Consider the following 10,996-nt stretch of genomic DNA (forward strand, 5'->3'; position numbering starts at 1 on the left):
CGGGGCCAGGCGCGCTGGGGCGGGGGGACCAGGCCGCTCCCCACTGTGTCCCGGCCCCGCGGGAGCCAAACGGGCGCTCCACACGCCGAGCCCGGCCCCGCGGGCTCCCCGTCCCGCCAGGCCCGGGGGAAGGCCAGGCTTCGGCAGGCTCTCGCGGGAGCACCTCGGGGTGCCGCTGCCCTCCCCGGGGCCCCGTTCCCGTCCCGGTCCGGCCCCTCAGCACCCAGGCCCGGCCCGGGCGGGGCCGCCCTCCCGCGGTCCCTCAGCGCTAGGCCCCGCCCCCGGCACGCGGCGTCAGCGCGGCCACGTCTCCCGCCAACGCGCACGCGCGGGGTGGGGTCGGGGGTCGGAGGGGCGGGGCGGGGCGCGCCGCGATTGGCCCGCGGCGGTGAGGCGGGGCGGGAGGCGGAAGCGAGGCGGCTCCCACCATGCTGCGGCCGGTGAGGCTCCGGGGCCGCGCCGGGCCCGGGCGGGCGCTGAGGGGATCCAGACCCCGGGGCGGCTCGGTGCCGGCGGGAGCCCGTGAGGCGGGCTGGGCGGACGGTCTGCGGGCGGAGCGCGGGGCAGGCCTGCGGCGGAGCAACGAGCTCCGGCCGCGTCACCGGCGCCGTCACTGCGGGGCGGGAGGACGCGGGCCCGTTGCCTGACGCGGTAACGACGTCTGTGCGAGGCAGGGAGGGCCCGGGCGGGGCGGGGAGCGGAGGAGCCCGCGCAGGCCGCGGGGAGGAGCCCGGGGCTCGCGCTGTGACCCCGTCGCGGCGTCACTGAGCGCCGCGGGCTCTGCTCCCTGCGCCGTTCAGCCCTCACCTTCTCCCCAGATCCGTGCTGGCGGTGGGTGCCGCCACAGCACCGCTGGGCGGGCGGCTCCGTCCGCGCGTGGAGCTGAAAGTGGGTGCTGTCCCCTCCCGTGACTCTGTGCTTCTGCCCCCGGCTGTAGGGCAGCAGTGAGGACATCGAGGATGTGTCTCTCTTTGATGCGGATGACGACGTGTCCAGGAGATCGAAAAAGTCCAAAATCAGGTCAGTGGCCGTAGAGAGTTTCTAGATGAGTTCTAGGCAGACGCGCGAGGAAGGGAGAACTGCCACGTGACAGCAAAATATATGATGGCAAATACCTGCTTTATTTATTTGGAAGCCACGGAGAGTTATTTATTGAGAGCGCCAGTTCCAGAAGCTCACCTGGAACTTGTAGATCTGTGCCTTCCCACCTCTGGTGAGGCCGCGCCTCGAGCACTGTGTTCAGTTTTGGGCCCCTTACTACAAGAAGGACATTGAGGTGCTGGAGCGTGTCCAGAGCAGGGCAGCGAGGCTGGGGAGGGGTCTGGGGAACAAGTCTGATGGGGAGCGGCTGAGGGAGCTGGGGCTGTTCAGTCTGGAGAAGAGGAGGCTGAGGGGGGACTTTATCGCTCTCTACAACTGCCTGACAGGAGGGTGCAGTGAGGGGGTGTTGGTCTCTTCTCCCAGGTAACCAGCGACAGGACGAGAGGCGATGGCCTCAAGTTGCGTCAGGAGAGGTTTAGGTTGGATATTAGGAAAAATTTCTCTACTGAAAGAGTGGTCAAACATTGGACCAGGCTGCCCAGGGCAGTGGTGGAGTCCCCATTGCTGGAGGTGTTCAAAAACCGTGTGGATGCGGCACTTTGGGACATGGTTTATCAGGCATGGTGTTGTTGGGTTGATGGCTGGACTTGATCTTAGAGGTCTTTTCCAACCGTAATGGTTCTATGATTCTATGATTTGTGTTCTTGTGTGTAAGGGATCTACACAGGAGGATCTCCCCGTGTGGAGTGCTGGTTCAGGGCTAGTCCGTTATCTCTTCCCCAGTCTGTGTTCTCGAGCGTGTCTGGTGCTGCCTGGCTGTATGCTGTGTCCTGGCGTAGCTCGTCCAGCTGCCTCCTTCCCTGTTCTGCCCAGACCTCTGCTGCAGAGCAGCATCTGGCCGCAGGTGCTATGGTGACCACAGCTCTGTACTGCACCTTTCTGACCTGGAAACTGCAGAAGTCAGAAATAAGGGCAAGCCTGCCATGTTGAGAAATGTGATTTTTTCATTCATCTTGTTGTGGTCTTTCGTCTGTCAGAACCTTTTTAAATTTACCCCATTAAAATTGCCTTGCATTGAACAGTAGGCAAAATTCCTTGTCCCCTTCCACCCCAAGTTCTGTCTTCACGTGCTATATGGCTGCTTGTAGAATGTGGCTTCCCTAGGATGAGCTTCTAGTCAGTTTATCTCCCATATTTTCAGCAGTCATTGCATAGTGGGTTCACGTTATGATACTGATCCTTATGCTGTGGCTTGGTGGGAGATTGCCCTGGCAATGTAATTTCTCTGAAATGGCTTCGGTCTTGTTGGAAAGAGCTGTGACTGTGCTGTGCTTCCTTCCAGGCATCCAGTGGCATCATTTTTCCACTTATTCTTCCGAGTCAGTGCGATCGTTGTCTATCTGCTCTGTGAGCTCTTGACTAGCAGCTTTATTGCCTGCATGGTGACAATTATCCTCCTCTTGTCATGCGACTTTTGGGCTGTAAAGGTAAGTTCCTCTTACGCTTTTTGTTATCTTTGTCTTACTGTATGAGAATAATTGAACAGTGATATTCGTGTCACAAAACCAGTAACTTCTTTGTGCCCTTCCCACAAAATGATAGCCAAAATACCCTTGAGTACTGTGATGTATTGCAAAGCGTTAAAAAATAATAACATTTAAATCTCTGTGTACCTGACTTCTTTTTGAAAATCAAACGGAGAACAGATATTAGGCTTTCTTCTAAGGTAGCGCAGGCTTTGTTGTTAGATCACTTTCGAATCACAGGAAATATGCCTTTCTTTTTATTACTAGGGTAATTTGTTATTGTACTGGACATTTTGGAAAATAGATTGTTGCGGACATAAAAGCCATGTAATCTTGTTTTCCCAAGTGTGTTGCAAATGAGCAGCATTGAAAATAGCAATCGAAACAGCTGAACTGTGGCAAATGGTTCCTTTTAGGAGAAAGTTTAAAGCTTGCTGCTTTTCTTCTGTTCCAGAATGTCACAGGGCGCCTGATGGTTGGCCTTCGCTGGTGGAACCAGGTGGATGATGACGGTAGAAGTCACTGGGTATTTGAAGCCAGGAAGGTAAATTTCTTTTTTTTTTTTTTCCTTTCTTTTTTTCTTGTAATTGTTTCTGTTTTATGAAACCCTTATTAATTGGGGGTTATGCTTGTGATGGTGGATTGTACAATGCAGACCTTTACTTCCAGCCACAGATCTGTAGCCACGGGGTTGTTTCATGTAGGCTGCTGAATGAGATTTTTGGTGGTTGAATTATTTAAGAATTCTCATGATCTATCGATCTGGCTGAATGTAAGAAAGAACCTGCAAGTTCCACATAAAATGCAGTGAAGGTTCCCATGTCATGTCAGTAACCTGCAAGTTTTCTGGTGTGAACTTGGAACAGCTGACGTAGGTTTTACCTCCTGTAGAAAACTATTGGAAGTAGGAAGAAACATGGAGCGTTCATCGTGGCTGTTGCTTTGCCTTTGTGTTCACGATGGCTGCTGCCGCCTCTCTTGTATCCCGTCTGTCAGGCACTTCATAACATGTCACGCATTTACCCTTTTGATCCCTGTCTCTCGTCTCTGTTTGTATGGAGCTGATGGCACGCAGATCTGGCGTGAGGTAGAGATCATTTCTGAGATCATGTGGGAGATCTGCAGTGCTGTAGGGGCTTGAACCTAAACCTTGCTCCTGCGGAGTTTGTACACTCACTACAGGCATGTTCTTTCTCAAAACTGCTAGTTTAGAAAAGCTAGAACATACTGGGGGAGGGGGGTAAAGGTGGCTGAGCTGATGGTCATGCTGTAAATTTACCCTTAAGCTGTTAACCCAATTCAGATTTTTTAACTGTTCTAGGAAGAAGTGAGTGCTTGCATGAGATCTTCTGCTCCATAAAGACTTTATAAAATCCCTAGTGTGGTGTGAATCGGACCTCTGTGTGTGTAAAGAGAGTACTTTGGTGCTTAAGAGTATCAATATTTACTTCTGCCAGTGCTACGATGAGTGAAATTCTGGTTGTCTGTGCAGTGATTTGCAGGTGGAAAACATTACCTGTTTAGCTGTTTCTAAGCTTTGTAACTGAACCGTGCAGTAGAAGTCGTGTTTCCCAAACTTAACTGTTTAGCCCCAAGCGTTCCAAGAGGATTTGATGCTGCTACCTCACTGTTTCTAACAGAAGATTGACAAAAGGGTCCCTTAAATAGAAACATCTTCTGTTGCAGAAAGATCTTTTTGTGATGTAGAATTTGATCTTGAAAGCACCGGTACTGTTTCATGGAGGCAAAAAACAGGGGGCTTGTAGAGTCCGGCCTGTTTTTAATGACGATGGGTTCTATACAATGGAGCAGCCTGTTAATCTCCATTTCCTTTCTGTTTCTAGGTATCAGCACAAGGGAGTAAAACCTCATCAGAAGCAGAGTCCCGGATTTTCTGGTTAGGTCTAATTACCTGCCCAATGATCTGGGTGATATTTGCTTTCAGCGCGCTCTTTTCTTTCAAAGTGAAATGGCTGGTGAGTTGACTCCCTCCACTCAGTAACAGATCTTGCACGTTAGGAGTAAGGTGGTGTAAATTGGTGACTTTCCTTTTCTGTGTCCTAGGCAGTGGTTGTGATGGGAGTGGTGCTTCAGGGAGCCAACCTTTATGGTTATATCAGGTGTAAAGTCGGCAGTAGAAAGAACCTGACAAGCATGGCGACCAACTATCTTGGAAGGCAGTTCTTGCGGCAGGTAAGATTTCCAGGGTTTTGGAAGCCTTCCAGTTATGTCTTTCTGTCCATATACTCACTTCCTGCCTAGGCATGAAAGGAAAGACTGAAGAAGTTGTTATTTAGAGTTCCGCAGTGGGACCCTTTGCACCTTACTTCCTTGTGAATTTGAGCCCTCTTAGTTAAGTCACAGAGTGAGTTGCTAATTATTGACATCAAGTTCCATTTGCAGTGTCTCGTGAGCTTGTATGATTTGCTGGTGCCGTGGACGGGTGCCATGGCAGTTAAGGGACTGTGTCTGGTGTGTCGGAAATAGGGAACACGGTGAAAACGGTGACAGAGTGAAGTGGTTTTTGATAAACTACTGCTCTTGGACAACATGTTGCAAAATTACTCCTTTCATTGCACTCTTGGTCTTCAGGTTGTGCTAGCCACGAAACTGTGTATCTGGAGGGATGTTGCATCGGTCCTTGGGCTTCAGTGCACAGCTGCTGTGTGCATAGCTCTTAGCTGAAAGGGTTGCCACTGCCTTTATATTCTTTCTTCCAAAACCAGCTCTGCTCAACAGGTCCTTTTCTGCCCCAGCGCTGGGTTCTCTTCCTTCCACGGGTCCCTGCAGCAGCAGGCACCGCCACCCCCTCTTCCACTTCTAGGCTGCCATTAAAATTCTGCTTTCCCTGGCCGTGGCGGGCTGTATGAGGCTGGCGACTCTGGGGACGGGTGGTTTGGCTGCCGCAGGCTCACAAAGCTTTGCTGGAATGATTGTTATTACTGTGATCAGAAGCTCAAACACTGATAAACCATTCTTGGCAATCTGTGTGGGGATTGTCCTCTTCCGTAGCTCGATTTCCTTCTGAATGCTTTTACCACTGCAGTGGTTAACCAAAGGCCCAGACAAGTCTCAGTCTCTGGCAGAAATGGACGTCTTGCCCCCGAATCATGGCAATGAGTCACATAGTTCTCCTGTACACCTTCTCTTCTTTTTTTCTTTTTTGCCTTCTGCAGACTCTGGCTAAAGAGGACCAGACAGCATCGTGAGTGTGGTGGAAGCCTCAAGCCAGACGGGATTCACGGTGGTGAACAACAGAGATGTTGTTCTGACCATGAGATTTGGGAGCTGCCTACGTGAGGTGTGAATTAAAAGCAGTAAATAAATTGTGCAAGACTTCAGGTTGACACTCCTAGCAACTTATATTCGATTTTCCACTAGCAGTTTGTGCTTAAGTCCTTTCTTTAGTTTAATTAATTAGATTTAATTTGCCTAAACTTTAAATGAAGATATTTCCTAGGTGGCTCTCGTCCAGGTTTAGAACTACTGGATGAACGAAGAGAAAAATGCTGGACATCCTTCTTCAGACAAACGCAAGCCGAGCCTTCTGTTACCCGAGAGCTCCCCCAGCAGTTGGTGCCTCGGGTGGCTTCAGTTGCGGATGCTGCTGCGATTTGTTCTTGGAGGTCGTTGCTGCTTCTGTTCTGAGGTTTAGGTAGCGCTCTTTTGGCTCCGCGTCTCTCGCTCTGCGGTCTGAACGGCGCAGGTGAGGGACGTCTAGAGGAAACGTTGCTGTTGGCTTAGGGGGAAGTCTGGTGGAAACTGCCGAAAGTGACTTCTGAGCAGCTCTGGTCTTTTATTTGTCTGAAGCATTCGTGGAGGTCTCAGTGATGTCTTAAACCCCTGGATTTGGGGGAAGTTCCTCCTCCACCTGCAGGCTTGCCTGTGTGGTGACCGCAGCAAGAGTGAAACCGGTACGTGAGTAGGGTGGCAGGCACCATGTCAGAGGCAGAGTGAATCTCGGAGCCGTCGTTGTCTGGTGAATGCCATTAGAGTGATGCTGTATGGTGTCGCGTCGGCGCTGTGCCGTAGCGTGCGTTGGGTGCCGTGGGTCGTCTTCTCTGGCCGGGAGGGCGCAGGGTGATGTGAGCTGCGGTTTCCTCACCAGCCCCTGGGCACAGCGTCGCAGGGAACGGAAGAAGTGGGGAGACTGCATTTCCTGAATCCAGGCAGTGTGCTGTCCTCAAACCGTGCTCCCCAAGGAGCCTGTGGGCTGGCAAAAAGCCTTTTGTAGGATCGTGGCATGTTGGCTTGCAGTGTTCACTTAGATGGCGGGAGGTGCTGTTTTGTGTGAAAAGCTGTATGAAAGGGGTCAGTTCCTTCTTGTCATGTGATTCTGTTCAAGGCAGCTTGTGCTTTCGCAGCAGCGGATATTGTACACTTCGGATGAGGGATTTTAAATTAAGAGTGGTTTCCTTTTGAATAATGGGTATTGTAAATTGTGGGATTGCATCAACACGATTTCTCTCCCTGTACTGCAGCATTACTTGGGAGCTGTACATTTAACTCTTTGGATTGATACATTCCTTTTGTAAATATGTATTTATAAAATCTTGAAATTAAAATAATGCTTTGTTTAACCAGACCAGATAGCTCTTCTATGATTCATGGCTGAGCTCTATTTTCTTGTAATATAGTTTTAACAGGGGTTACTTGTCGAGTTGAACGGTGCTGTTCAGTGAGCTCTGGCACAGTTCCTTTCAGCCAGCAGTCTTGGACAGTTTTCCCTGTGCAAACACTTTCTTCATAAGCGTGCTGGATTCGTTATCATGCAGAGCTGAAGTAATTGTCGCTCCGCAAGGCTTGGCTTGGCTGGCGTGGCTGAGAGGCTCCTGCTGCGGGCACTCGGAGGGCCCCGCTGCCCAGGCCCGTGGCTCGCTCCTGGCAGCGTGAGCAGGAACGTCTGGTCCCTGCTTAATTGGAGGGGATGATTTGTTTCTAAGGAGTGAGTGCAAACAGGCCAAATGAAGTCAGTCACCAAAGCAAAGGTGCTTCTGAGCCATGCGGGGACGTGCAAGCGCAGCGTCTAGCCCGTGCGGCGCGATGGATCGGAGATCTTCCTGCTCCAGGCCAGCGAGCCCCCAGCTCACCACTGCTGTCGGAGGGACAGCACCGACTCCAGTACAGCTCCAGCTGCAAGGTAGTTGTTCTAAAATGTGTTGAAAGTTTTGGACGTAATGTTTATTCTCTTGCTGCCAAAGCTCCCCCATAACTGCTGGAAAATAGTGCTTTTCTGGAAGCTGCAGTTTATTTAATCAAGGTCAGAAGCATTTATTAGTATGCACCTTTAAATATAGTCCTCTCTGCCAAGAGGCTAAAAATAAGCCAAACATTCAGTCTTTTGGCTTCCGAGAAGCTGGCATTTTATTGCGTTTCTCCACGGCGTGGATCCGAACCAAATTTCTTATCAATTGTCCAGCTGGGCGTGAATCTTGTTTGATTTTTTTTTTTTTTTTTTTTTTTTTTCTCTGCTGGGGTTTCCTGTGAAGCAGGAAGTGGGAGTTGGTGCAGAGTGGGGAATTTCTTTGAATGTGCTTTTTTTGACAAGCCTTGGGAATCCGCGCTACGCCAGCTTCTTGAGAGCGAGCTGTGTGATGGTGGCCCCACCCTGGACCTCCAGGCCTGGGTGGTGGCTGAACTTCCAGGGTTTAGAGAAGCAGAAATACTCCAAGAGCAATAATAATAAAATGCTGTTTGCTCTGAAATAGCAAAGTATGCCTCGGATGTGGCAAGCAGAGCTGAAAGTTGGGCGTGAAATCATCCTCATTTTACAGGCAGAGCCGTTTTGAGTCCTTGGAGCGCCATGTCTCAGGCCAGCAGCGTGGTTGCCCACAGAGCTGGGGACCAGACGGGCGCTGAGGGACATTTGCTGTTGGCTTTGGGGTGCATGGGGCCTCACCCTTCCCATTCATCCTAGAGATGAGCTGCTCCGTCGCTCTTTGAGCGCAGAGGGGACCTGTCCCCTGCTGCTGCCGCGGACCAGCCTTGGTTTGTCCTCACGCGCCGTGGCGCTGCGCTGTGCAGCAGGCCGGGTGCTCGAGTCCTCGGACGGCGGCTATTTCAGCAGCAACGCCGCTTCTGACCCCGTGCTTCGACACTGCGTCTGGATATCCTCAAAACTCAAAAGCTTTCGGGCCAGTTTTGCCCTGTTTGATGCATCTCCCCCTCCCTCTGTGCTGCCCCCTGTCCCGGGGGGAGCGGCGGGGAAGGGTGCGGGAGGGATGCTGAGAGCACACGGGCAGCTTGGCCACGGGTGCTTGGAGCCTGCCTGTCTGTTCCTCCAGAGCTTCCCTGGAGACTTGCCAGGCCCGGAGGGCTGCAGGGAAAGGTCTGTTGTAGTGGCCTGGCAGAAGCCACAGTCAGCCCTGCTCACGCGGGATGGGACAGCCCGGTTGGTTTTTCCTAAACAAAAAGCTGCAGTGACTCATGGGGAGTGACCCTTGGGGAGACCACGGGGAGGAGGGTGGATGTTGGCCAGGACCCAGCGTCGCTTCCCGGGCTCCTGGCAGGAAGGAATTTCTTGCTTCCCTCCTGCCTTCCCGTGCAAACAGCCCAAATTTGGGAGCAGGGGTCTCTTCCCACCCTGCAAACCCACAGCGAACCGAGGGCCTCCCCACTGCCCTGATAAGGCAGGCGAAGGGTAGAGAGAAAGGAAGCGCTCTTTCTGTTTTACTGATAGCAGCTTTTTCATACCACAGAGGACACGTGGGCCCGTCGTTATCTGCATGTGGGTGCCGAAGCAAGCCGGCTGCGTGGAACGCGATTCCAGTTCCTTCCCGTCCTCTCCGGTGCCAGCGCGTGGCTTGGGGCAGCTGACGTCGGGGATGTGCTGCGCTGGGCTCGACCGCTCAGCCGCAGCCCGCAGCGCTCGGCAGCTTCCATTGCACCCCTGTATCTCAGGGGGAGGCATCGCCTTGGGTGCGGCTGGGGGCACAGCCCCTTCCCCGGCCCGCAGCAGGGATGCGTGCTCCCCGCTGTGTCTTGAAGCTGCGAGAACGGCTTGCTGGGTCATCAGAGATGGTCATCACCCATCAAACCCAGGGTTTGTCTTGAGCAGTACATAATTCCGTGTGCCTTGAAAAGCCTGTATGGAAATGGCAAACTCACAGCCACGCTTTGAGGAATGCTGTCCGTACCTCCACAGGTTTGTGGCTGCCTCTGTGTCACCTGATGGATTTTGCTGCCATTAATTTGGCCAATTCCTTTCTGAGCCCATTCAGACTTCTAGTATTTGCGCTGTCCTGCAGCAGAGCTCCACAGACTAACACTGGCCACAGAGAGATGCTTCACATCTCGTTTGTGTGGAACCTGCCTCCAACTTAATTTGGCGCCCATCTGGTGAGGCAGGGGAAGGCCAGGGGTGTTCTGTGTCTGTCACCGTACACGGCAGAGAGCCGCTGGGCTTTGAATTAACCATGGGGTATGAAATCCCCAGACAGACTCAAACTACTGTTGGGATCCTGCTGGTTGAGCTTGCTGAAGATTCAGGGTCTCCCCTCTCGAAAACCAGCAGCTCCCGCTGCAGTGCCAGGAGCAGTGAGCATCATCCTCCAGGACAGGGATTAGTGTTTGCTGGGATGTGTCCCAGCCCGGTCCCAGGTTTTACTGGGGTGTCCAGGAGGACGTTGTGGCTTCGTGTCCAACATGACCTTTCTAAGGAGATGGTTTAGCAACTGCAGGGAAGAATTGTAGTGGGGGGAGATGTGTGATTCCTAGCTCTTCCAGGTGTCTTTGTTTCGTTTCTTATCGTGGCAGGGCTGCGGGTGACTCGAATGCTCTGGAAGGACCGGAGGGTGCTTTGATGCCTGGCTAGGAAAGCAAGCCAGTGCGAGGCAGAGCAAGCAAGCCTGGGGCTGAGACACTGTTTTTAATATATTTACACATTTTGGGCCAATCCCAGCGCTGTGCCCGACGCCTTGCTGGGGCGAGCAGCACGAGGATACACACAGTTTTCTGGTGATAACTCGGAAAGGCTGGCAGGGGTTGTCCCTGTTTCTCACCATGGGTGACAAGGAGCTAACCCGATGTGAATGCACCAAACCTGGCGCAGTGGCCCGCAGCGGGGCAGGAGGCGGTGGGCAGCACGGGACACGGCAGGGTGTTTCTCACGGTGGACAGGCTGCGGTTTCCCAGGGACGATGGCAGAGGACAGGAGTGACCCTGGGGTGTGGAGCACCCCGGGACGCTTCTGCAGCCCCCTCTGCACTGCCCAGCATTTGCAGCATGGGATGGACCCCTGGGTGACTGCGGGCACCTGGTCCCTGCAGCACCCTCCGCACCCAGCGGCTCGGCATTCGGCACCTGTGTGAGCTCAGGCGCAGCTTCCACTGGTCCTGACAGCAGGAGCGTTGCCTTCGGGGGACAGGTTCCGGCAAGCCCAGGGCTCTGCGTGTCTCTTGGGAAGTCCTGCGTGCCTGGGGTTTCGATCT

At 53.0% G+C, this 10,996-nt stretch overlaps 1 protein-coding gene across 1 annotated transcript; it reads left to right on the plus strand.

The window, feature by feature from the left end:
• The first annotated feature begins 382 nt into the window (after window positions 1–382).
• LOC104330513 (Golgi apparatus membrane protein TVP23 homolog B) lies at window positions 383–5,908 on the plus strand. Its single transcript, XM_075441062.1, has 7 exons — window positions 383–440; window positions 938–1,020; window positions 2,384–2,528; window positions 3,022–3,111; window positions 4,412–4,543; window positions 4,632–4,760; window positions 5,744–5,908. The coding sequence occupies exons 1-7, from the start codon at window positions 429–431 to the stop codon at window positions 5,774–5,776; spliced, it is 624 nt and encodes a 207-aa protein (XP_075297177.1). The 5' UTR covers window positions 383–428; the 3' UTR covers window positions 5,777–5,908.
• The last annotated feature ends 5,088 nt before the right edge of the window (window positions 5,909–10,996 follow it).

This window comes from Opisthocomus hoazin, chromosome 21, assembly GCF_030867145.1.
Source record: "Opisthocomus hoazin isolate bOpiHoa1 chromosome 21, bOpiHoa1.hap1, whole genome shotgun sequence".
Lineage (NCBI taxonomy): Eukaryota > Metazoa > Chordata > Aves > Opisthocomiformes > Opisthocomidae > Opisthocomus > Opisthocomus hoazin.

Excerpts from the sequence above, each read along its gene's own strand:
- LOC104330513 (XM_075441062.1), top strand. Across the intron at positions 2,529-3,021 it reads GCGACTTTTGGGCTGTAAAG|AATGTCACAGGGCGCCTGAT; the intron begins GTAAGTTCCTCT and ends CTTCTGTTCCAG. Across the intron at positions 3,112-4,411 it reads GGGTATTTGAAGCCAGGAAG|GTATCAGCACAAGGGAGTAA; the intron begins GTAAATTTCTTT and ends TTCTGTTTCTAG.